General features: G+C 33.3%; 5 protein-coding genes across 8 annotated transcripts; 2 read left to right on the plus strand and 3 right to left on the minus strand.

The window, feature by feature from the left end:
* Positions 1–390: 390 nt before the first annotated feature.
* LOC108773363 (dentin sialophosphoprotein) lies at positions 391–4,428 on the minus strand. 3 transcript variants are annotated; one of them, XM_018539141.1, is made up of 5 exons: positions 4,338–4,428; positions 3,634–3,869; positions 1,460–2,275; positions 1,123–1,372; positions 391–1,031 (listed from the first exon to the last, which is right to left on the minus strand). In XM_018539141.1, exons 2-5 carry the CDS (start codon positions 3,853–3,855, stop codon positions 904–906), a joined length of 1,416 nt encoding a protein of 471 aa, XP_018394643.1. In that variant the 5' UTR covers positions 3,856–3,869; positions 4,338–4,428; the 3' UTR covers positions 391–903. The 3 variants fall into 3 exon arrangements, with proteins under 3 accessions (XP_018394643.1, XP_018394641.1, XP_018394642.1); XM_018539139.1 differs by having other exon boundaries at positions 3,424–3,869; XM_018539140.1 differs by lacking the exon at positions 4,338–4,428 and adding an exon at positions 4,184–4,267 and having other exon boundaries at positions 3,424–3,869.
* Positions 4,429–6,443: 2,015 nt separating this feature from the next.
* Positions 6,444–12,021, minus strand: LOC108773419 (CWF19-like protein 2). Of its 2 annotated transcripts, XM_018539227.1 has the most exons (12): positions 11,805–12,021; positions 11,464–11,539; positions 10,266–10,412; positions 8,977–9,366; positions 8,394–8,891; positions 8,200–8,311; positions 7,778–7,914; positions 7,645–7,710; positions 7,270–7,578; positions 7,033–7,188; positions 6,775–6,957; positions 6,444–6,624 (listed from the first exon to the last, which is right to left on the minus strand). In XM_018539227.1, exons 2-12 carry the CDS (start codon positions 11,464–11,466, stop codon positions 6,481–6,483), a joined length of 2,145 nt encoding a protein of 714 aa, XP_018394729.1. In that variant the 5' UTR covers positions 11,467–11,539; positions 11,805–12,021; the 3' UTR covers positions 6,444–6,480. The 2 variants fall into 2 exon arrangements, 1 of the variants encoding a protein (XP_018394729.1); XR_001940686.1 differs by lacking the exon at positions 6,444–6,624 and having other exon boundaries at positions 6,876–6,957; positions 7,033–7,154; positions 11,805–12,018.
* A 101-nt stretch (positions 12,022–12,122) lies between these two features.
* Positions 12,123–15,051, plus strand: LOC108773420 (F-box/LRR-repeat protein 2). Its single transcript, XM_018539228.1, has 7 exons — positions 12,123–12,240; positions 12,341–12,411; positions 12,770–12,897; positions 12,968–13,242; positions 13,355–13,860; positions 14,076–14,352; positions 14,431–15,051. Exons 1-7 carry the CDS (start codon positions 12,171–12,173, stop codon positions 14,913–14,915), a joined length of 1,812 nt encoding a protein of 603 aa, XP_018394730.1. The 5' UTR covers positions 12,123–12,170; the 3' UTR covers positions 14,916–15,051.
* Positions 15,052–17,624: 2,573 nt separating this feature from the next.
* Positions 17,625–26,986, minus strand: Dsor1 (mitogen-activated protein kinase kinase 1). Its single transcript, XM_018539108.1, has 8 exons — positions 26,764–26,986; positions 26,071–26,296; positions 25,871–25,983; positions 23,077–23,188; positions 19,290–19,466; positions 18,996–19,215; positions 18,740–18,906; positions 17,625–18,660 (listed from the first exon to the last, which is right to left on the minus strand). The coding sequence occupies exons 1-8, from the start codon at positions 26,877–26,879 to the stop codon at positions 18,544–18,546; spliced, it is 1,248 nt and encodes a 415-aa protein (XP_018394610.1). The 5' UTR covers positions 26,880–26,986; the 3' UTR covers positions 17,625–18,543.
* On the plus strand, positions 19,669–22,776 carry LOC108773339 (sodium/potassium-transporting ATPase subunit alpha). The gene has a single exon (XM_018539107.1). The coding sequence runs from the start codon at positions 19,669–19,671 to the stop codon at positions 22,774–22,776; it is 3,108 nt and encodes a 1,035-aa protein (XP_018394609.1).
* Positions 26,987–27,535: the final 549 nt, after the last annotated feature.

Below are 27,535 nucleotides of genomic sequence, written 5' to 3' on the forward strand. Positions count from 1 at the left end.
TTTTAGTTGTGTGCATTTTGGTATTGAAGACGGAAGAAAAGGATATAATAAAATAGTATATCTTTTCGTTGTTTTTTATAATTATATTTGAAGATATGAAAGAATAACATCTCTGATTGATCCTTTTTAAATGCACATTTAAAAGAAACGAATTGCTTTTTTTTTATCTATATATTATACGCTACACATCAGTTTTTAATATGTACTTAAAAATATAATTTTTTCATTTAAACAAACCGCGTCATTCATTTTAATCAATCGATAATATAAATATGATAAAATATCTTTTTTTACTTTTAGTTTTTTTTCTTATTTATATGTATACATTACAATTTATCATTATATATACCAAAAGTTGTTACACAAATTCTAAAATCATCTTTGTATACAAGCTATCAATAATTTATATTAAGTAGAAATAAAAATTTTTAGCTTTCCGTTTTACAAATATAATACCTATTAGAGAAGAAAGCCCAACATACTGATAAATATAATGCTTGCTAGAAAAGATAGCTCGACATACTAACATCACTGATCAATATTGTTAACGTAATACACAGTACATGAAAATTATATGATTGATAGCCCACTATAATATTAATAAAAAAGATAACTGAATACGAAAATATGAAAATACAAAACATTCAACATAGACATAGAACAGGCCAATGTGTACGTGTGTGAACCTGGCGTCTGTTTTTTTTTCGCTTTAAAGGGCAAAACTATTAGTTTTATTTAGAGATATAGAATTATTAAAAATACATTCACTCTCAATATTTAATGAGTTTCCACGAAATGATACATCAACTTCACACACACACAATGTGCACACAGGACATATACACAATTGGCACCTGTTGATGTTTCAATATGTAAATATTGACATTATATATGCTATGTTCTCTACTCCGAATCACTATCAATAACAATTTGAATACGGCTAAATTTCTTATACTCTTGACTTCGCGGTGATGTGTCTGGAAGTGTCCTTTCAACATTATTCCTATTTCTTCGTGCGCGCGTAATTCGTCCTGAAATAAAAACAAATTTAATGTTGTGCACAATGTCTATTATAAAATAAATAAATGTAACATAGATTGACAAGAAAACTATAATATTAACCTTCAGATATAATGTTTGACTTATCCAATTCAGATACCTCCTTCATCTTTGCTTTCTCTTCTCTTGCTCGTTTACATTTTGCAAACGTTATTCTACCATGAACTCCATTTTGCTTTATTATTTCCTTTAGACGATTAATTTGTGCAGTAAGAGTTCGACAATCAGTAAAAACGCGATAATGTAATCTCACACCAAGAAAGGATAAATACTTTTTTAGATTCTTTATCTGTTTTATCTGTTTATTTTCTATCTGAAAATTTAACATCTTGTAAGAAAAATACATTATGTGTAATGTGATTGTATTATTGTAGGATTTATCTGTTGGATAGAAACTTACAGCATTATTTCTTCCCTTTCTACTTTTCATAGAGTTCTCTTCCGTAGAATTACTGTCACTTTCACTTTTCGAAGATTCCACATCCGATAATTTTTCCTCCTGTCCATTCTTAATTTGAACTGTTTTATTAGCTTTCTCTGCTGTAGCTGTATTCTCATCATCAGATACATATTTAGTACTTTTTTTGTGAGAATTTCTTATATCTCTACCTCGTCCTCTTTTTGATTCGCCCGAGCGATGTTTGTCGGTTGATTTTTTCATAGTTGGAGATTTTACAATTTTCTTTTTTGTCCGTGGATTGTAATCCTCATCTGAATTACTATTTTGATTATCTTCTGATTCAGAAGTCTTTAATTTATTAAAACTTGTTTGCGAGATTTTTCTCTTCGCCTTGTTTTTTTGCGATATCTTGAACGAGTCAGTGATTTGTTGCGAATCATCAGACTTTCCTTCTCCTTCTGATGAATAGTCTAATTCTGATTCATTTGGCTCAGCCTTTTCGATTATTGTCTTTGGTCGTGGCTTAGCATCTTTTTCGTCTTCACTGTCAGAACTAGATGCATCTTTTTCGTCTTCATTGTCAGAATTAGATTCATCACTCGCACGTTCCACCGAAAGCTCCAGCCCATTTATCACTTCTGTGTCCACAATATATTTCTTAGCAATATGTCGTTTTTTCATTTTATTCTCCTTGTTATTTTCCTCTGTCTCTATTGTTTTGTCAATTTCTTTAACCTCATTGCCTGTACTTTCTTCCTCGTTTTCAGAAACAGACATCGCACTTGCACTTGTAATAGGCTTTTGGGATAAATTATCCTATTTTTAGAGAGAATTAAGAACAATTTATTATATATAAACAATTCATTATATATAAAATCACATGATAATCTGTTTATTATATGGATATTAAACTCGGCTATTAAACAAAATGTCTCATGTTTAAAGAGGTATTCTAGTGTGTTTACTTATATTTTCAAAGTAAATTTTGGGAATTGATTTTATAAAAATGGTTAAACCTACACAGAGCTAATGTTTTGCACTTATATTTATTCATATTTGATGAAACTCCTCAAATTTTTTCAAAGCTTTTTATTGTATGTTCTATAAAATATAGATAGACGCATAAGCTATAGCGCGAAAAATTGTTTCTATCGGGCGCAATAATTGCCGCCGTCCTCGTCATTTAAAATAAATTCTTTTATTTTATTTTTTACGGATATAGATACTGTTAGGCTCTCTAATAAATAATAGGAAGAAAAATTGACAAAATGGTAGCTCACAAAACAAGTACTTTGATTTTTAGTAAAAAAATTTGCCTGGAAACATAATTTAAAAAATCATCAAAAAGTTACAGGATCAAATGGTAGCCTAGTATGTACGTAACGCGTGTGTAAAAGTGCAAATCAATCAACCGACAAGTAGTTTGTAAGAAAAATATTTGTCCAATTTGAAAAATGTTTCGAGAAAAACACATTTGAAACTTCAAAGTTTTTCATGCAATTCCTATAGCTTATTCAATTTCATAAATTTCGTCTAACGTATTAGGGATCACATTTTCAAGATTCCGAACTACAATAATATAAAAAAATTTTTTGATTTTTTTAACCCGACACTAGAGAATATAATAATAATGGAAAAATATATACATATATAATTAGACTCCCTATAATTAAATAACAATGATAATTTAGGCAGCTGTTTAGGAGTCAACGCAGAAGGACAAGCGCAACAATTAAATTCTAAAATATACTTGAGAATATCCCCATAAGTTGATTCCAATAAAACGGTAAGTTTAAATATTGCAAAATAGACAAAAAATGTAGCTAAAAGCTAAAAAATTTGTAATAGAAAGACATTATACTATAAATAAGATATATGATAAATAAGAGTGATATAAAAGAGAATCAATTTTCTTAAATTTTGTATTAAGTTGCTAATGCAACTTAATTACCATGTATAATTACCATGTTTTCTACAATTTCCTCTTTAATATCTATTTTTCTAGGATTTTTTTTTAAAGTAATGTTAATCTCATCTCTTTTTTCATTTTCTTGCTCTGAATCACTTCCTTGTTCCTCCTTAGCCTTTTTGTGTATATCTAATTCTAATTGTGATGCCTCTTGTATATTTTGCTGGTCTTCTGGACAAAATTTTTCTACTTTTATAAAACATACCTTTGTATCATTTTTCTCTAAAATAGTTCCAGAGTTATCACTTTCTGATATATTATCTAACTGTTCATTAAATGAACATTGCTTTTTTTTAGGTGAATCTATTTCATGCTCAGAATATTTTACTTTTGGCCTTTTCATTGATGTATTATTTATAGAATCAGATGATAATTGTAGTATATCCATATTTTCCTCCTCAGTATCACCGTGATTAGATTCTATCATTTTACGACAATAGTCTGAAATAGTTGAAAAAAATTTTATCAATAAGTGTAATATTTTATAAATGACAATAAATGTAATTGTCATTATAAAAATGTAAAAAGTAAGTGACAATTGTGAGTATGTGCGACTGCATGTTTAGGAAAATGTAGGTATAGAGAATTATCAAAAATAAATAACAAATTTACATTTTTTTTTTTCAATTTGATAAGAAAACATTATTCCATGTTTATGTTGTGTATTTATTTTTCAATAACAAAATGTATCAAAGATATATTATTTCAATGATGTACGACGGAAATGAAAATAATTTTCCTTTAAGACAACTTACATATCGAATAATGTGGACTCAGAATCAATGGTGTAAAAAGAGAATTTGAGTAGCAATTGAATGAATAATTATTATCTAAGCGTTATTTTTATTCTACAAAACACGCATGACATCACCTTGTAGCGAAGTATAGGTAATTCTAAATTATACGTACTGCAACTTTACGGTACAAATTCACGTCTTAAAGTCACAAGATCATAACAATTTATTTCATGGATGTATGTCCATATGTACTACGTATGTTCAATACGTTATATACATACATTTGCGCGGCAAAATATATATATGCAATCCAAGGTTACCAGACCAGTAGGTTTGGTACTTTTTGCACTATACCGCTAATATCCCTAGATGTAAGGGTGCAATTACTAGAATAACCTAGGAAACTTTCCAACAAGCGACAAACTGTGGCTACGTTCAGCAGACTCAACAGTTGAGTGAGCGCTCTCTATTATTGGTATATTTTTCTAGATTTAAAATTTGATTGGATGATCTAAAAGAATACACCAATAACAGCGAGCGCTCACTTAACTGTTGAGTTTACTGAACGTAGCCATTGGACACATTTGGTGTATCCAGAAGTACGACCGCTCACTGATTTTAATTTCTATCTTTAACTTGACATTTTTATAACAAGTCAAAGATTAGAAAAGTTTTATTATTTCAATTTCATGATCCGAAATATTATTAATTAATGATTTTACATTGACGAAATAAATATTTCTCTACTTAATAAAAAAGTTATATCTTATTTTTTCATAGAAAATATACAATTTTGATTTTTTCGATCTGCGAATTCATTTATCTCATAGTATGCTTAAATTTATTTTGCATGTATAACAATTATAACAAAATAATACTTAGCTGGTGTATTTAAAAAAAAATGTATATGTATATATACAACATATGTACAATAATACTTAATTTTTCATTATAGAGGGAAAGCTCTATAATTATTATTAGTTGTAATTTCCCATTTAATAATATAACTAATATGGTATGGAAAATTGTAATTAACAATTATACAATATTAATCTCAATATTATCTTATGAAATAATGTATTATTTAAATTTTCGTTTCTTTTGTAATAATAACTTTTATTACAACATTCTTTTGTACGCAGGATTATAAGATATTAAGAAAATATATGCAATGCAGTAGGAACCATTACCATGGTGTTCTTTTTGTACACAGAAATATAAGATCTTAAGAAATTGTGTGCAATGTAGTAGGAATCATTACCATGGTGTTAACTACAATATCCTTATTATTTATTTTTATCTTCAATAAAAATTTACGTGATATTATCTTCATTATTTACTTCATTTAATGACATGTATCATTTGTATAAAATATTTGATATCAATTATAGTTGGTGCAAAGTTAAATTCTATTTTATCCACATCCACGTTATTTATTTTATTCTAATGACATGTACCATTTGTATAAAAGATTTGAGTATCGTTCGTTTTGTCTCTCGAGAGCTGCTCAGAGTCGCTCCGAACGAACCTAGCATACTTGGATGCGGTCTATTTAATGTTGTAGATACCTCAAAACATACTTTGATTGATCAATTCCTAAAATTTTTTCTTCTGATTGATCAACGAAGCATTTGCAGTATTAGTATTAAATGGATCACATCCAAGTACGCTGGGTTTACTCAGAGCGACTCCGAGCAGCTCCCGAGAGACAAAACGAACAATACTTTGATATCAGTAGTCGGCGCCAAGATTCAACCAAATTAAAAAGTAAAACACAAGTGATATCTTTAATCTTTAAGAACCCATATAGTACTATTATTTAAATTCTACTAAATTAAAAAGTAAAACCAATGTGGTAATATCTTTATCTTCATACAATGAAACCTAAGTGTATATGCCTTTGTATTATTATTAAAAGATCTTCCTATTCGAAACCAAGTGATTTAATTCTTCTTTAAAAAAATTATATCACAATTAATTTAAAAACAAAATGAAAAAAATTTATTTAAACAGAAAACTTTTTTATGTAAAAACACTTTGCGCTGCTAGAGCGAATAAGAAAAACAATGAAAACTATCTAAAAGCTATAATAATTAATATAAATATATGTAAAGGTAATGATATTAAGGGTACTTTACTCTTGAGCGCGGCTCTTCGCCCAAGGCTTTTTTGTTCAAAATTCGGGTTTGTAGTGCTAAATACTACAGTAGTAATATCACCAATTTTTACCTGATAAATTAAATTCCGTAAACAGTTAGATCTTAAATTTAATCTTTATAACATTATTACATAATTTTTTCTTGTCATCAAAATAATCAGTTGTCTTTTGATTGTGACGAATTATACGTTTTCCATTTTTCTGTGAACTCTAACATTTTTATTCTTTGTTCCTCAAAACTTTGTCTTTTTGGTTTCCGCCACAAATTATGATCCAAATCCAACATTCCTCCTATTATTTCCTAAACAAAAAAAAATTATATATAAACAAACGCACACACGCACATATCATCAATTTACATTGAAAACTGAAGTTTTTACAAGTGAATAATTTCCACAACTTTGTTGTGTGTGTGTGTGTGTGTGTGTGTGTGTGTGTGTGTGTGTCTCACCTTGGCAAAATTTTGCGGAAACATTTCTTCGTCCTCGATTACATGAGCATAACCAAGATGTGAAGCAAATTCGACCATAAAGTAAGATAAACCATTTGGTATAGCATGACGTATACCTTTACATGTTAAATCAATAATTTTCTTGTTCATGGACCATTCAGTTTCACATTCCAACAAAGCTTTCTACAAAAAAGAAAAATCGAATATAAAAATTTATTTAAAATACAGTAGTATCTTATAATACAATGATTTATTCACCTTAAAATATATCGGTGCCAACTCTCCAATCTTTTTCGGCAGTGGAATACACTCTAATTGCATATGTGAAAATTTATTACGTACTTTGTATACTTCAAAAAATATCGGATAAAACTCTTCGTCTGAAAACATTTTTGTTAATTTCCTTTTAAATTCCTACAAAAAGAAATTCATCGAGCAATTTCATGTTGTCATGTCAAAGATCAATATAATACTAAATACACAAGTAAAAATTACCATCAATCTATTCCACACATCTTCATCTAATTGTAATTGACATGCCACATGCTGTATAGGTGTCAATATACAATGACCAGTACTTAAGGAAGTACAAGCAGGCAAGCTTAAGCAAATCACAGAATCCATTGTAACAATCATATGTTTTAACATATTTTTCGAATCAAGGCACCACCAACAATTATCCATACATTTAGATAATTTTTTGTGTTCTTTAATTGCCTGTGCACGATCACACTTGTCTTGTCTCGCTTCCGAATCTGTTTGTGCAATTTGTTGCTCAAATATATCATCCATATCATCTATGTTCTACAAAAGAAGATATTATTTTTAATTTCCACATTTGTATCATCTTTAATTCATCAGTTAATCTACCTTAGAAGTGAGTTTAGTGAAAATTGCTTCATCTTCAATTGTGGATCTTCCTTTTTCTCGTTGAAACTGCAATAGAAATTTATGTTATATTGTGTTAAAATTTTTCGAGATTCTAATCGTTTGGATAATTTACCATTTCTTGTAGAGAATATTTATCATCATCTGCGAAATGGCGTACTCTTTCACCGGAAATATATGTCTCGACAGTTTTCTTATTTCTGTAATTTTCTCGTTTAGATTCACTTCTGGGTTGTATTGGTCTTGCGGTACCTAATGCATACATTTTTATAGAATTTTAATATAGACAATTATTTATTTTCATCTTTATGTTTTAAATTAAACATTCTTTATTACAGAATTGGCTCTTAGCCCTTCAATTGTTCTATTTTGATATATTTCAAATCAAGACTATGAGCCATACATAAACATGTATTGTTGATGTGCCCAAAAAATACAGTTAAAATAAATACAATTAAAATAAAAACCTGTTTGACGTTTCGACTTCGATCGAGTCATTTTTAATGATATAAACATGAAATTTAGAAAGATATGTACCTTTTGCATCAGTTCTTGTGAGAATTACATTCTCCTCTTGCTCACTGGTATTACATGATGCAATATGTTTTCTTGCGTATTCTAATTGGATTTTTAGTTGCGCCGCTAATTCCTAAATAAATAAATCATTTCAAGTAAGTTTAAATTGTAAATAAGCTAAAAATGAACAACAATTAATAGAACAGCAAGCATACATCATCACCCATTAATTCAGCTTTAATGATCCTTGCTCCTAATTTATTCATTTCTGCTTTAGTCAAAACACCAACGTTTTTATCTTTATCCATTTCATTATTAATATTTCCTAAATCAACTTCTTTTGCCTCAGATATAAGTAATTCAGTACCTTGACATCTCTTTTCATCACTTTTATCTTTTTTCCAATTTTTCGTACGATTATTGGCAGGCATTTGATAATAATCATTGTTATCTTTAGGTTTGCGAAAGGTTTGCTTCAAATTTGTGTAATGTTGCGACGAGTAGTCAGATGTATTATATTTTCCAGCGCAATCCTTACTTCTAGATCTTGATTTAGATCTTGATCTCGAACGCTTTCTTATTCTCGGACTGAAATTTTTTTCGGAATTTCTATCATTTTTATCATTGTGACATCTTTTGTGATATGATTTATTCTGTTGAGTATTGGATATTTTTTCCGCTTCAATTATCATCGTTTGTATAGTTTCTAGTGACTAAAAAAATAGTTTTATTCATGTCATTAATAATTATTAGTCTAGTATTTTGTACAAATACAAATTGTTCTTTTAATTAACTTACACCCCAACGTTCGGCAGCTACTTCCTCTAGACATTTACCGTCTCGACAAGCTTGTTCCTCTGCACGCTGAAGACTCTTTTTTAGCCAATTTACATCCAAAATCTTCAGATTATCAGATTTTCCTAGATTATTTTGAGGTAATCCATCACCTCCAGCTTTCCAATATGGATTCAATTCTCTGTCACTTTGTCCTGGTTTATCTAGAAAAATTTCTTTGTCTTTCTCTTTTAATCCCTGTGATTTCATGTTAGGCTTTGATAAATATGGAATACAACTGTCTACATTCATCCATTCGTCTCTTTTAAGTTTATTTTCTTGTGCTCTACAATCAATAACTTGATCTTGAGCCTTTTTCTCCACCCATTCAAATTTCGCGCTGTCGTCGCTTTCCTAAAAAAATATATTAGATCTACAAATAAGTTCTGACCTCTCCAAATTAATCAATTATAATTTTATTTAAATTAAAATATTTTTTTTGCTGCTTTAGGGGTTTGTAGTATCAATCTTTATGATAAAAAAAATTGCATATGGAAATTTTGCTAACTTCAAATAGCAGCATGTTGTTCAACAACCACATGAAATACTGTATCCGTTTGCTTTTCAACTTAAAAAAGTGTTCTTGTGGCGGAGGAAATGATTTGTTCTGCTTCAGGAGAAAATGCGGTGTCTGACAATACATGCAAAAGATGCTCCTAGATTTGTAAAGTTAGCAAAGTTTCCATTAATGAAATTTTTTTATCATAAAGATAAAGGTCCGTATTCAGAACACGTTTTTATTGATAAGAGCATGCTTTTATCTCTGAAATTTTATAGTATTCATAATGTAAAGCACGATAGAGCAATAACATCGTTGTAAGCGCGTTCTGAATATGGACCAACAATTAGTACTACAAACCCATAGTAGCAGGAAAGAGATTTTAATTTAAATAAAGTAGCAATTGATTAATTTGAAAAGGTTAGGACTTATTTGTCCTAATAAATATATTATATAATCAATATGAAATAATGCCTTTAATGGTTTAGTTAGATTTTAAGTACTTGCATAGTTCCATGTGAATTTATATACTACTTAAGACGCAGTTTAAAAGACTACATACATAGTATACAATAAAATTTACATGAAATTCTACAAGCACCTAAAATCTAGCTAGACCGTTAAAGGCATTATTTCGTATTGGTTGTTTTTCATATGTATAATCCTATAAGATTTAACATTTGATGTATAACTTTCATATTACAAATTTGTGTAAATGTTAATAAATAAAAATTATAAAATCTTTAATATTTACAATGCTTGAAGATGAACATTTTCTCTTTCTTTTATGTTTTTTGTTTCCTTTTTTATCTTTTTTCTTTTTAGACTTTGATTTTTTGCTGGATTTTCTGTGGACAAATGAGTCAATATCTTCATTGCCTTTGAGTTTGTCAATTTGCTCCTGTTAAAAAAGAGAATACAATTATATAGAAAAAAATATATTAATACTAGTATACATTAAATTCAACAAAACATAGTGAAACTCAGTGAAAAATGATTGCAGACAAAAAATAAAAAATGTGCTTAAAAGTTGAAATCTTTGCTTTCGAAATTGGTAATTGAAATATCAATATGAAATATCAACTGATCCTTTACAGAGTTATACTGACATATTATATATACTTCAAATATAAATGTGGTACAGTTTTAGTTGTATCTAAAAAAAAATATCTATTGGTTTTTAAAAATTGATATCTTCCTTATTTTCCAACTACAAACGAAATAATGATTACTACAATCATTTGCACAAAAAAAAATCATATAAGAAACACCCAATAAAATCTGTTTCCAAAAGTTTGGTGCCAGCCTCACGGAACTCTTAATGAATGCGTTCCGTTTCACGCATGATGTGCATAATTCTAATTTAATGTAACACTCGCCATCGAACAGACGACGACTTCGGATGATGCGTATAATGTATCATTTATTGGCCTAGTTTACATCGTGCAATTGATACGAGTACTAACCAGTAACTTTCTATTGAATTATCTTAATTTCAGCGTTATATGTAAACATATACATGATATGTGTATTTAATTAATTATTTTGATGCATATTTTACTAATTTAACACATTATTCTTTAAATACATTGCTGAAATTAAGATTATTTAATAGAAAATTACTAGTTAATACGCGTATCAAGTGCTCGGTGTAAAAAGGAGTCATTTTTGTTGCTCACATGTAAGAAATGGAACGCACCTATAGGCTATATTTCGATTCGCAGAGCCGAGCATGGCCGAGCCAACTTTCTTTTTTTCCATATTCTTTCATTGGTGCAAAAACGCATCAAATGAGCCCAATTTCATGGAAATAAAAGATGAAGCTTTTACATGATAAATAATGATAAATACCATTTTCCGAAATTTATGAAAGAAAAACAGCCTACACTTAGATTCTTATTTATATTAATAATACACTTATAAAACAAAATAAGGTAGCAAACAAGAATTACCATAAATGCTTGTCGTAGTATGCTACTGTCTGCTTGATCCTTTTAATACGTCCTTATTTACATCGATGTCATCGATCTATCTCAAAACAAATTAGGTTAGATCAAAGTGGATCCCATCGACTCGATGGCATGAAGAAAGCACGCTACATGTAGTCTATGAGGTTAGGGTATCTGTCATACCCTAACCTCAACAGTCGTCAACTTTAACGCTTAATATCTCGGTTCGGAGGGCAGAGCAACACTTTTTATTGCCAGATTCGTTCGTTTCGTGCAAAAACGCATCGAATGAGTGTTTTTTTTCAAAATTTTTATCAAAATTTGAACTGAGGGATGTTCTATACCTTTACCCTGTCCTTTGGATGTTGCTCACAGTTCGACGTTTGTATTCCTATTCCAGTGTTACAAGTTCTATGGCTTCAGCTGGCTTCAGCTTGATCGTTCTGAGCCTGAGCGTTTTATTACCGTTTCAGGAATACTACTTTGTAACTGCTTTTGCATGCCTATCGACAGTCGTCGGTGTTGTTGCGCAGATATTTTGTATGGCAAGATAGCTGCGCAACGACACCAATAATTGTCAGGTCTGTCAGTAGGCGTGTAAAAACAGTTACAGAATAGCACCCGAGGTATATATGTTCTAAGCTTTTCTCAGGTCTCTCTCTGTAGGCTCTGTAGCGACTGTAGCTATTATATGAAATTATATCAAAGCAATGATGAATGATACTTTAGAATTTGATTACGCTGAAATGCTTCGTTACATAGGTTTTGTCGTATCGGACGGTAAGTAGGTATCCCGAATTTTACGTTTGCATTTATATTCACGTTGAATTGTTAACAAAAACTTTGACTAACAAGTTTCATGTCTGTCCTCTTGCTTTAGACTGCTTAAATTCGGAAATGATAGACGGCGTACCAATACGAAAATTGTTCATCAGTAATTTGGCTGAAAGGGTTTGTTTCTCTCAATTTTTTAAAACTAAACTTACTATGTGTTTGCTTTCTGTTTCATCTTTTTGTCCTCGTGCCTTTTTCTTTGAGACCATTTTATCAACAATCGCATTTTTCTTAACGTGTTATTTCTTGTCTTTTTGTCGAATTGTGTTAACTTCTATCTTAGGTGACAGAAAAGCGAAAAAACTGGGCAAAGTAAGAAGCAAAAAGGCAAGAGTATAAAAGTGATGAAAAGTAACAAGAAACAAAGTGTATATTGTAGTTTGTACAAAATGCAACATTCATCTTAATGTTTTAACAACTCATTAATGCAATTGTATTGTATTTATTTGATTTGTCTGACAAATTTTCATTTCAGACAACTTTCAAGGATTTACGTTGTTACTTTTCTAAATATGGAAATGTTGAGAGTTGCTACTTACGTAGAAATCATGGAAAAAGCAACTATGCGTTTGTCACATTTACCGAAGTGGCAGATGCAATAAAGTAAGTTTCAAGGGGACTATATTAATAAATTACTGACAAACAATGATTGTTTGTAACCAATTATTTGTAGAGCGATGCAAGATGGAAGTAGGAAACAAATAAGATTGCATAACAGAGATTTGAGAGTGATGGCTGCAGATTCTTGGCATCAACCTGACAGCATGGATCAGAGATTGTATAACATAGGGAAAGAATTAAACAAAATTTCTGAAAGAAAGGAACAATATGTTCATAAGTATCTGCAAAATGATTCTGAAAATGTATCCATCCATATGCTGAATGATGATTGTTTGAGACATATTTTCCTATTTTTGCCGATAGTAGATAGAGTTCGTATAGAAATAGGTGAGTTTGAGCATAACCATTAAAGATTTTTCACCTGTGACAGATTATATTTGTTTACTTTCCTGTACCAAGTGATGAACTTTTGTATATTATTTTACTGGTATATTTACAGTCTGCAAACGCTGGAGAGATTTAAGCCAAGATTCATGGCATATGGTAAAAACATTGAATCTCTCACCTTCTACATGGGGTTTCTCACATAACCATGTGATTCATACAGCTTTACTTCGTAAAATATTGCTGAAATGTGGCAGATTCTTAACACGAATAGACTTAGATGAGCCACTTCATTATTTAAGTCAAAGCACATTGACTATTATTGGAAAATTTTGTCCTAATCTTACAAGTATCAATATTACCGCACTGACAGTTTGTGCGTCAGGTATACGTACATTAGCAAATAACTGTAGAAATCTAATTAAGTTTTGCTTAGGACCATCCACCTACAGTTGTGATAATGAATTAAAGTATCTCTTCAAGCAAAATCGAAACTTGGAGTGTCTTGTGATAACCAGAAATAATATTTTGGGTAAATCCTTATTGTTCTTGCCGGAGCAAACTGTACATACAATTATATTAGACCGCCTTGACTATCTTCAGGACAATCATCTTTCAATGGTAAATGAACTATGCTTTTTTGCTAATTAATCACAATAATATACATGTGATACAATCAGTATCGTGACTGTTCACTGAATGTTTATACATACATATGCACATACATATGTTTATATGTGTGTGGATTAAACATGATAAACATGCAAGAGCTCACTAAGTAACGAATAAACAGTTGTAGTACCGAATCAGCACCTAATTAATATTGTTATATATAGGCTCTGAGAAAACTTGAAAATTTGACACATCTTGCTATAAACGAATGTCTCGGTATAGCTAAACATACATTGGAAATTATCGGTCAACATTGTAAAAATCTTAAAATATTGGAGTTGAATGGAAACTTTCCCTCTGTACAAACAGCAGATATGTTATATTTAGTTCACCTCATCAATCTGCACGATTTAAAAATCACATATAATCCTAAAATATCAGACGATTTCTTTACTGATTTAGTACAACATTGTCAGCAGCTTATTAATGTAGACATTACAGGTAAATTATAATCAATATATATGCATATACATTTTTTATATTTTGTCATTTTTCCATTATATCTTACATATCCAACAGGTTGCTGTAATGTAAGTGATGCCGGATTAGCGGCTATCGCTACGTTAGTAAAGCTAGAAAAATTGATCGTCAGTTATATAGATCAAGTTACTGACGAAGGTTTAGAAAACATATGTGGCTTGAAAGAATTGGAGTGCCGAAGATGTTCATTTAGCGATCGAGGCATAATAATGCTCATAAGATCCTCGCCTCAATTAAAATTGTTAGATCTCTCCGGATGTAATTATATCAGGGACACCACTCTCAAGGTTGCTAAAGATGCTTGTAGCCGTCGAACTAATAATGTGATGTTGAAGATGATAATTGGAGGAACATCAATATTCGACGACGATAGTTTAGAGAAACTACCTCCGCTATTGCATATAGTTAATGTTGACTTGTCTGATCTTAGCAGTATATCCACTATGTATCTTATGGATGATTTGGAATCTTGGCGCGATGAAGATTCAGATACGGAATACTCCGATACAGAATATTCCTTGTAATTTGAAAAACGAAATATTCAAAAAATTATTATAGTGAACCTAACGAATTAGATTATTACTTGTAGGCTGATTCGGATTTTTAAAAGTATCTGTATCACAATTTTCCATGATTCTAATCGATTTTTCCTACAATTAAGCCTGCGTTCGATATTTGTTTTCCTGTTGGAATACTAGCTGTATTAAAATTTTACTACTGTATTGATTGCGATGTTGGCACTTCAGCATCACAACTAATGTCACAAATGTAATCCAGTTAGCAATCCAGTATGAAAACAAGCATCGTGTGCGACTGGCTTTAATATTTATCGTCATTAAGGTTCCTAATGCCTATTTTATAATTGCATAAGTGTAGTTGGTGTTACAATTACTTGTTGTTACAAGTGGTTGTAATTATAAGAATTGACCAATCACAGTTACACATTATTTTCATATTTGACTGTGATTAGTCAATTCTTATAACTAGAACCTTACACACTTACAATTATGCTTATGGCTATTTAAATATAAAGCCTATTCTATAATAGTCGTAAACGTGGTGTAAGTGATTGTAATTGTTAGAATTGACCAATTACAGTCCAATATTCTCTTCACTTTCGACTTGACTGGTCAATACTCGCTACTACAGCTACTTACAACTACGCTTATGATTATTGTAGAATAGGCATAAGGTTTTGCATGTGTTATTAACAATGATTAATTTCACATATAAGTACTTATTCCCCCATGAATATGTAACGTTACAACCAAATTTATAAGTATACACACACACACACGCGATATATATACATTTTTTAACTACATTATGCGATAATAAAGTGCAATAATATTTACACACTCACACCCCCACATATACGCAACGTACATATATATTATACTAAATTTGTTATATTATGCGATGATAAAGTACAATAAAATAAAGTTCAGCATAAACATAAATTTTATCGACTATAAATTAATACTAATTTTTTATTATACGTACCTGCATATTTGGTTTCTTCTAAAGAATATTTTACTCTCCTCACTCTTAGTATTATTACGTACAGTTGTGCACTTGGGTTTTCAGATATCGAGTGTAGAATTACAACATCGATGATTTTATTGTATTTATAATTAATAACGTTTAGACAATGAATCAATACAACTGCAATTATTATGCACATATGTATATGCAACAAGGAATGTGCATATATTTTAATAAGTGCTAGGAATTACGAACTCTCCGCAAAATGATGAATCATCTTGATAAAATTGCTAAATCATATTGGCATTTCCGTACACTTTACGACACGATCTTTTCATACCTTTTAATTGTGTATAGTCTTCCTATGGTAGATAATAGAAACCATTTTACAACAATATGTGCATTATATGCATTTATCCTTACTATTACATATTATTGTATTAATCGCGATATAAACGTAACATGATTTTAATTGAGCGTCTTACGCTCTCGCCGATACACATACATACATGGAGAAGTATCTCACACGGCACACTAGTATTACAATATACTCGTAATACTTCAATCCGGTAATTTTTTAGCTAACCCGGATACAATTATTACATGTAATGAGACTAACTTGTAGATTATATCTACAAAATATAATATGTGGCATAAGATATTTCAACGAACGACAAATCGGTCATAATTATATCATGATTTAGTATATTCGCAATCTATTCGTATTTCCTTACAACGATCCTATTGCACTGTTTATGTATTAGCATACATTCCCTATGACGAAGTACGTCCAGTCTGTCTTTATATCAATAATAATAATATAACTGTTGAATAAGCACTGCATAATCGAATGTCTGTTCAAATTGCGGACAATTACAGCAATTTACATTTAATGACGCATACAAAGTGATAATAAAATGATCATGAAATGAAGAGAAATTCAATTTTTCAAATATTCGTGAATTTCAAGTTAGCCACTAATAACCTTAAAATGGCAAGACATTTTTCAAATACATTCATAAAAATTGCACAATAATAATTTCGACATGTAATTAAATGTATGTACAAAAGATCATCTTTTTGTTACGGTTGAGTCATGTATATATGCATACATACGCACGCGCACGCACGCACGCACACATTTGGATGAATTGTGATGGATAATAGCAATGAAAAAACATACATATGTATACACACACATACATGTTTTTCATTTTTATTATTCATTAACAAATAATAATGTGAGATACTTCACTCTATTACTATCATACATTTTATATTTTTAAATTAATGTGAATACCGACAATAAATCCAGTCTTTATCGCTATTTAGCACTAGGAAAGAATCAAGAATAGCACTCACTGTATGCACATATATTTTGCAGCGAAAGAATTCGTAACAAAATATTCTAAATCCTATCGATTATGTAAATAGCTAAAATCATGTTATGAATATTTCATTATTCATAATGTAAATTACAATTATGTGAAAAATGAGACAAGTTTTTTTTTCTTTAGGTTTGCCATTAAAGGCAATTGATTATGCGATGATACAGAGTTGGTCTTTTACACCTTAAATGTACATAATAGTCTATTAAATGTGAGTTTATACATTAATGTTGATAAATTCGCAAGACTTTTACAATCGCAAGCGAATTAATTTTTAAAGACTTGAATTATATTATCAAAATATTCTCTCTACATTGTCTTTAAAAAAAAATTATTATAGTGTAAAGCGTGTTTTTTGCGTTTTGTGTCTTATGTTTTTGCGCGCGCGCGTATGTGTGTGTGTAGGGAGGGGGGAGTGATGTGCGCGCGCGCGCGCGCGATTGAAATTAATTCGTATGTGTTAACGCGCGTGCGAGTGATTGAAAATAAAGAAGGCAACCGCGCGTGTTTAATCAAAGTTATGCATTGATACAAAAACGATTTAACATGATTAAAGATGAAATTTTTGATCATGTAAATAACATTTCTATAGATGTCAGGTACAAATCTTATACAAATAACTCGATCTAATTAATTTTCTCAAACGACGTTCGTAGTTTATGCTCATTCGCGCATCCTAATATCATATCACGGGGGAACACAATTTGCCCATGAATGTAATAATAAACTTATATTGCAATTTGTCATCTTACATACTTTTAACAGAAGCATAAGATAAACACGTAAAGTGAATCTTATGAATGTAATTAATATTTGGCACAGTGGCGTGTTGCGTGTATATATTATCTGGACAAGCAAAGTCCGAGCGAAACATAACGCATCCTGTTTAAAAAACGAGTGTTTCACCTATATATCACGGTGATACTTAACAAATTATCATACACATTATAATGTAGTCGTTTCTCCCTGTAAAAATCAAGAAAATGGTCAAGATGCATAACAATGTGATATCAATTGGATTCCTTACTACTTTCATAAATAAAATGCGTGTAATCATTCGCATAACGCTCGATAGTGATACGGTGTTCATTAGATACGGACTTGGCGTACTTACCAAAAACGTAACTTATTAATTTTGTAAAAAGATATTGATAGGGGAGGAAACATGTGGGATATATACGCCACTGTTTGGTCGAATGAAAACCTAGATGAACCAAGGCGTAACTTAGGAGTACTGAACGCGAATATATGTAGTCAAGTATGTAAGAGTTACATTTATTCAGGATTGCACGGTCGATAAGTGCGTTGGCGTAGACGGTTGTAGGTCCATCGTTCGACATACCCATCCAGCAAGGTCTACATTTTCCGATTCAGCTTTCTTTATCCATTCGTGATTCTGAAATACGCCATTGGAAAACATAATGACATTTTCCTTTCCTTTCCAAACTATCAATGTTTATTCCAGTAAAACATACCGTCAATGTTTTCAAATCTGCCCTATCGTTGGGATTCCTTTTTAGACATTGATCGATAAAATCAATGAAAGCGTTGCTGAATAATCCAGACGGTAGTCTCGGCGGTGGTTCGTTGACTATCAATTCCAATAACTCGAACACTGCTAGTGGTTTTGGTGTGTGTGTACCTATAATAATAAAGAATCGATTAATATTCAAGGAGACAAATTTTCTTCAAGACGGGAATAAACAACTAAACGCTCATACGAGTACTAACAACGTCTCGTCGGTGGTCGTGGAGGCGGCGTAGAAGACTCGCTGACTGTTGTCGGATTCTCCCCGGCGTGTTGTATCCATTCTGAACCAAATATAGAAGCTAAAAGCTTATCATCCGGCGGTGGAATAGGATACATTCCAATAGCCATTTCCACGAGTGACACACCGAGCGACCAAATATCGCTTTGCACCGAGTAATGTGATCCTTGGAGTCTTTCTGGCTGAAAACGCTCGATATAAGACACGCTCGATGGCACACGTAATATCACGAGCGTATAATCCACGCCAAGCTTACCGACATATAACTTCGTGTGCCGACGAACGAATGAGCCATCGAATCGATCAGTTGTCCAGAAACGCCAAAATCGCAAAGCTTGATTTCACCCGCACTGTTCACCAAGATGTTGCTTGGTTTTACATCTCGATGCATTATTGCGTGCTTATCTCGTAAATAAGTTAAACCTTTCAGAACCTGTAAAGGAGAAACGAAGTTTGCAATGACATAAACAAACGAATAAAGTACACGAAGTGCAACAAGTTGGCATTGACATGATGTGGAATCCATCACAATCATAAAAGTGGAAAAAGAAGAAAAAGAGGAAGAGAGAGGTACGTTATTTTGCATCAATCGTATTAAAATGTTTTGGTATTAAAAATGTGTGTCGCGTTAAAAAATGCAGGGCAGTTTGAAGAAGCGAATCATTATGCAGCAACCGACTCACGTCTCTTCTATTTCGCATCAACCGATTCGCACCTCCACTGTACACCTACATAAGAAGAAGCTAACCGAAGAGGAGATACAAGAGTTGCATCAGGAATTGGAAACTGTCGATCACGTGATAGCACTGGAGATTCTGTACGAGAAGTTGGGCACAAACGCGGAAACGGGCCTGACGAAGGAGCAGGCGCGCAAAATCATGGAACGAGATGGACCAAACGCTTTGTCACCGCCTAAGGTCACGCCAGAATATATCAAGTTTCTTAAATGCATGTTTCACGGATTCGCCGCGTTACTCTGGGTCTGCGCGAGCCTATGTTTCATTCTGTACGCAGTCACTCATTTCATGCACGAGGATGACGTTGGTATCGCATGGCTAGGAATAATCATTGTTGTGATATGCATCACTTCGGGAGTATTTGCATACATACAGGAGAGCAAGAATATTAAAGTGATGGAGTCCTTCAAGAAGATGGTGCCTACTTTCGCTACCGTGATCCGCGACGGTACAAAACTACGGCTGGGTACAGGGGAGCTAGTCTTAGGCGACCTGGTAGAGATACGCATGGGCGACAAGATACCAGCCGACATACGGATAATCGAGTGCCGCGGGCTCAGAGTCGAGAATTCGAGCATCACTGGCGAGAGCGAGCCGGTGGCGCGCACCGATTATCCGACCGACAGAAATCCGCTCGAGTCCTCTAATGTGGCCTTCTCCACGTCATTTGCTGTCGCGGGTGATGGCAAAGGGATCGTGATCGCCACGGGTGATCGTACTATGATAGGCCGTCTGGCCGGTCTCACGTCACATCTCGTGAAAACCGAGACACCAATCGCCAAAGAGATTAGGCATTTTGTCGAGATAATCACTATCGTAGCCGTTCTATGCGGCGTGGCATTCTTCGCTCTGTCGCTGCTGATCGAGCCCAGTCTCGTACGGGCATTTACTTATCTACTCGGTATAGTTATCGCCAACGTGCCTGAAGTACTGCTAGTGACCGTAACAACAGTCTTAACCCTGACTGCTCAGAAAATGGCGAGTAAGAACTGCTTGGTGAAGAACCTAGAGGCGGTCGAAACTCTAGGCTCGACATCGGCGATCTGTTCCGATAAGACGGGCACGCTCACGCAGAACAAGATGTCCGTATCTAATTTGTGGTTTGGCCATACCAGGTTTCACTTTCCACCGGGCGAGAGAATCGGCGTCGAGAGGGACTTGCTATTAGAGAAGCCAGCTTTCGACGTAATGCTACGAGCCGCCACCCTTTGTTTGCGTGCCGAGTTCACCGCCGAGTCCTTCATGCTGGCACCGATCGAGGAGCGCGATATTATCGGTGACGCATCTGAGACCGGTATTCTCAAGTTTTGCGAGCACATTCATCCTACGCAAAGATACCGCGAGGCTCATCCGAAAGTTGCAGAAATCCCCTTCAGTTCTATGACCAAGTATCAGTTGTCGATACACCGAGACAGCAATGGTTATACGATGATATTAAAAGGTGCACCGGAGGTAATCATGGAAAATTGTACGACGATACTGACTGCGACCGGGGAAACGAAAGAGATGACCGCCGATGATCACGCAATATCTCGCCGTGCTTGCACCGAACTGGGTTACCTTGGCGAGCGAGTCCTAGCGTACTGCGATCTGGATCTGCCTAGCAATGTGTACGGGCCAGATTACAAGTTTGACACCGACTCGCCCACATCCTATAATTTTCCTGTCAAAGGATACAGATTTGTGGGCTTGATAAGTCTGCAAGATCCTCCGAGGCCTGGTGTACCCGAGGCGGTACACAAGTGTCGTACCGCCGGTATAAAAGTGATCATGGTGACGGGTGATCATCCGGTGACGGCGATGGCGATTGCCAAGAAGGTAGGTATTATAAGCGAAGGTCATGAAACTCGTTATGAACGAGCGATTCTGCAGGACAAGTCTTACACTCAAGTAACCGATTCCATGGTCGATGTCGGCGCGATTGTGATTACCGGTGCCGAATTGAGGAACATGGATACAAGTGAACTGGATAATGTTATACGCCGTTACGAGGAAATTGTGTTCGCAAGAACGTCGCCACAGCAAAAGCTGTTGATTGTTGAGAGTTGCCAACGGTTGGGAGAGATCGTCGCAGTTACCGGCGACGGTGTCAATGATTCACCGGCATTGCGAAAAGCTGATATAGGAGTAGCGATGGGGATTGCGGGCTCCGACGTTGCCAAAAACGCTGCGGATATGATACTCATGGATGACAACTTTGCATCGATCGTGACCGGTGTTGAGGAGGGTCGTCTGATATTCGACAATTTGAAGAAGTCGATTGCGTACACGTTAACCTCGAGTGTGCCGGAGATGTTGCCAATGTTGAGCAGTTTATTATTTGCGATTCCTTTACCGTTGGTCATTGAACTGGTTATCTGCATAGACGTCGGCACTGACGTGGTCCCTGCGATTGCTCTGGCTTATGAAAAAGCTGAGTCTGATATAATGCGCCGGGCACCGAGAAATCCTCAGTACGACAAACTGGTGAACAAGCGTTTGATATCCATTACTTATGGCCAGATAGGAATGACGCAGGCGTTCGCTGGATTTTACACTTATTTCATGGTACTTATGATGAACGGCTTTATGCCCGATCGTTTGTTGGGTTTACGAATAGAATGGGAGAACCCATCCATAAATGATTTACAAGATTCCTGGGGCCAAACGTGGACCTACAAAAACAGAATGAATCTCTTGATGGAAGCGCAAAGCGGATATTTCCTTTCCATTGTTATAACACAAATGATAGATCTGGTCATGTGCAAAACTAGGCGCAATTCCATCTTTCAACAAGGAATGAGCAACTGGTTTGTTAATTTTTCCTTTGTTTTTGAAATTATTCTAACAGGGTTATTGCTCTATATTCCAGGCACAGAATATGTATTAAAAACTATGCCACTGATAGCTTACTGGTACTGGCCGTGTTTGCCGCTCGGTGCATTTCTTTGGATATACGACGAATTGAGACGTTTGTGTATTCGTATCTTTCCAGGTGGAATTATGGAAAGAGAAACGTACTATTGAAACCATTTTTTTCTCTACAGAAAGGATGGTTACACGTGCAGAAAAACCATCCATCAGCAAATAACTTGTATTCCTCGTAACAATTCGTTACAAGCGTGCGGTTCCTGTCTCGGTACAGATATTTCATGTTTTAAGTGTTATTACGATCAGTTGATCAGAGATGACTATTATTTATTACTGCAATTTATTATTATTAATTGGAAAAAAGTAATCGTTATCACAGTAGAATTTATCCTAATTGCGAGATCCCGTTTTTCTCTTTTCCTCTTTATTTATATCAACAATAAAAAACTGACTTACAGCACATGTGATTGTACTTATCATGGATTCTGGAATTCGTCCTGCTTTTTTCATTATTAGGTCTAACGATCCTCCGTCCATATATTCCATGCAAATACAAATGTCTCCTCCACTGAAAGAGTGTGTATATCTATATATATATAATATATATATATATACAGGGTGTCATGTAAGTCTTTTCCATCGTTTTTGTGTAGGTAGAACGGACTAAACTGTATTGAATCCTCTACCACTTTGCAATTTTCGCAATGGTTAACGAGATATAAATTTTTAAATATAGACAAATAAGCACGTATGTACGCTCGGCCTACTGCTACCAAGTGTACATATACGCCCACCGATTACTTGGCGCGCAGAGAGCGGGAACTGCTTGGCAAGCGTCTCACTCTGTGTACACCGACGTGAGCCTCATTGAATGGCGCGCTTGCTAGTAGGCCATTCCCACTCCCCTATGAACCGCGCGCCAAGTGATCGGTGGGCCGAGCGAACGCACTTATTCGCCTATATTTAAAAATTCATATCTCGTTAATCATTGCGAAAATTGTAAAGTGGTAGAGGACTTTTCGACACAGTTTAGTCCGCTCTATCTACACAAAAGCGATAGAAAAAAACTTACGTGACACCCTGTATATATGTATATGTAAATAAAATGGGACACCACTATGCGCGCGCGCGCGCGTGTGGTGTGTGTGTGCGCATAGAATGTCTTATTTTAAATAACGTATTAAGATTTCTCGAAAACTACGATAGATATGAAAAATTGTTTCAAACAAAAGTTGTATAGCTCAGTGGGCGATATAAGACAGAATTATTAATTTGACATTGGATGGTCGCCAAGGTCAAATCAAGGTTACATCGATTTTTAAAAATGGGAACTATTATTTATGGCATATTTTCTCTCTCTTCTACCTTATCTTGAGAATTCTCCAAAACACTATATAATATTCTTTCATTAAGTATTTTTTGAGTATAATACTTGAAAGTTACAATATCGCTAACATTAGCATTATTCAAAGTGTCCAATTGACAACTGGAACCTCTTGAATATTAAATTAAATTGATATCCGCTCAAATCAATTTCAAATTAAACTTAATCTACCTCCCAGGTCAAAAACTAATTGAGCTATACTAGTTGTTAGAAATATATATAAATTTTTAAGAATTCGGTTGCGATTGTTGAGGACTCTGTGAAGTCGAAACTTTTCCGTATATACCGATGTAATTATTAATAATAAATTTATATATATTTCTAATAACTAGTATAGCTCAATTAGCTCTTGAATATTGTTTAGAATCATGCTCTGGATAACATTTGTCAAGATCAACGCCATTGGAGATTATTTGTTTAAATTTCATTTTTACATAAAAATGAATTTTTAGTGCAAAAATAAAAATAAGAGGAAACACAATTTCCATGCTAACATGTTTTGGAGAGTTCTCAAGGTACAAGAATATGTAATAAAAAATAAGGATTTCCATTTTTAGAAAATCAATGTGACTTACCTGACCTTGGCAGTGTCACCCAAGGTCAAAAAATTAATGATATCTTCTTATGACCTCTTCCGAACCATATAACTTTTTGGTAGCCACGGTACCAAAAGTAAGTCTTATTCCTGGCAAAGGTGTCCAAGCAACCGGTGCAAAATCTCTCAATCAAGGACCGACAATACTGCAGTTGGTAAATCCTAATACGGTTGCGGGATCAAAAATTCTCACAACCATGAAGCACGTCTGCGCGCGCGCGCGTATGTGTTTGTAACATTATACAGAGTGTAACAAAGCGACCGAACTAAGTTAATTTTTCAAAAAATACGGATTTTTTTTTAAGTTTCCAGATAAAATTTGTAAGGTTTTATATAATGCATTAAATGGTAGTATGAGTACGACCTTGAATAGCATTCTCAAGATCATGTAAAAACTTTATAATTTTTAAACCAGAATTCTTATTTTTTATTACATAATTTTATAGACATAAACTCCAGTAACCTAGGATGAATAAGAGTGCGGCGTGATGCTTCGTAAGCAATTCAATATTCAGTGGATTTGTGTTGTGTGTGTTGTGTGTATAAAAAATTTTTTATTCTATCAAAAAAGATTCCAAAACATTTCGAATCACTTTGATTCATTTTATAGCTTACCTCGAAAACTTCTTAAAACACTGTAATAAACTATTTTTTCATTAAGTAGCATAGTACCGCTATTATTAGTATTATTCAAGGTATCTGACCGATTACTAAAACTTCTTGAATGTTGTTCAGTCATTCCCTAGATAACATCACTCAATAAGATTACGTAAAAGTGAATTTTCAGTGCAAAAATGAAAATAAGAGTTTCAGCTTCTAATGGTTTTTATCTTGACAAATGTTATCATGATCCTGAATAACGTTCAAGAAGTTTTAGTCGTCAATCGGACATTTTTAGTGATACTAATAATAGCAGTAATGTAACTTTCAAACCTTATAACTCAACAAGTATTTAATGAAAATATAATTCATCATAGTGTTTTTAAAAGTTGTAGAGGTAAGCTACAAGATTGCAATAAAAAAGAGATTCCTGTTTAAAAGTTTCAAGATAATCTTTACGTGATTTCAAGAACACTATTCATGGTCATACTTATACTACCATGTAATGCACCACCTGAAATCCTACAACTTTTGTTTGAAACACTTTCCAAGAAAACTCATATTTTTTGAGAAGTTAGCCTAATACTACGGTTGCTCTGTTTCTAGACTCTGTATATGTGTATGAGTACATGTTCCTCAAAGAAAAATGTAAATAATTCTTAAACGTTTACCTGCAAAAAGCGCCATAAAATCCAACTATATGTGCAAAGTTACATTCATGAAGGACTTTTAATTCTCTAATTATTTGCTTTTTGATAGGTGGCTTCACTTCCAACCGTATTTGCTGAAAAATTTGAGATAAAAATACCAGTGAATACATTGCAAATGTCTATAAATACATGTATATAATAAAGAAATGTACATTATTTACCTTCATTGCCATTATAAGACCATATTTTTTATGTTTGACTTTTGTAACAACACCACCATTTCCCGAACCTAATTCACCTAACTTTTCAAAATCCTCGCCACATAGTTCTCCAACTTTTTCTTTTTGCCCCAAAAAACTCTCTAGTCGTTTCTTTTGTTCCTCGTCCATTTCCAGATCTTCCAGTCTTGCTTGAAGAGTATCAATATTCAATGTATCTTTCATGCCGCTGCAAAAATAATATGGTGTTAGAATTATATGATGACAAACTTTCAGATAATTTTAAAATGATAGAAATCTTTCAAACTCAAATACACTTATAAGATTTAGTTCATGAAAAATTTCACAATTATTTCAATTAATCAGAAATGAATTAAGGTTTAGATCATCAAGTCACAAATGTTTTACAACATAGAGCACATTACTCAAAATACCTTGAATAAATATTCTACACAACTTTTACATCAAAGTTCTATAGTGAGATAGGGTCATTGTACAGTATATATACTATAAATATATATAACATACTATAAATTGTTAATATACATGTATATATAAACAGTTTACAACAATATATAACACTAAACACATATTAAATGTGTACAATGTATGTAAACACACACACGTACATGCATGCACATACACGCACACATTATTATATAAAAATAATGAAAGCATCCTTGTTCATGGACTTACTCAGGTATCTCTGCAGGTTCTGGATATGCAGGTGGAACCGGTGGTGAAGGAGATGCTTCTGGTACCGGTTCTATTGAGCCAGGTGGTAATGTCAAGTTAAGTTTGTTTTTTGACATTTGGTGGTTGGCCGTTTAAAAGTATTTTGAAGAAATGAATACTACACTACGTGAGATTATCACTTAACACAGACGTGAACTTGCGGATCATGTAAGATTAATCTGTCTCATCTAACTTATTTTCCTTTCAAGCGAGTAACGCAAGATCTATGAAACAAGGAAAAACTTTATCTTGTTCGCCAAATTTTCGCAATTTTCGCGCGAATCACAACATTCGCGCGAATCTCGCAGTCGTATTCATCGTTCGTCCTCTTTGCGTACATTCATAAAAGGAACGTTCGTTCAACACTTGATATACGTCGCTAATAAGAACGAACTGTCAAATCATGTATCTATAAATCTCTTCGTTATCTAAAAGTTTTCATTATTCAGTAAGAGATACGTTTTTATCACACGTCAAATTCTGGTAAACGTCGAGTATACGTTAACAATGATTGAATGATATATGTCGCTAACCTAAGAGATACAGGGGTGTGGAACACTCGCGAAAAGCGAAGAAGAGAGGTTATACGAAACTTCGCGGGAACCACAAAAGCAAACGCATCTAGTACTATCACCTTGTTCACTGAGCAGATCAACAGCAATCGAATGGGATTGGTTCTTACTTATATTGATTTACCCAAATCGCGCGGAAAAATAGGAAAACAGTCACATAA

The sequence above is a fragment of the Cyphomyrmex costatus genome, unplaced genomic scaffold, assembly GCF_001594065.2.
Source record: "Cyphomyrmex costatus isolate MS0001 unplaced genomic scaffold, Ccosl1.0 scaffold205, whole genome shotgun sequence".
NCBI classification, from domain to species: Eukaryota; Metazoa; Arthropoda; class Insecta; order Hymenoptera; family Formicidae; genus Cyphomyrmex; species Cyphomyrmex costatus.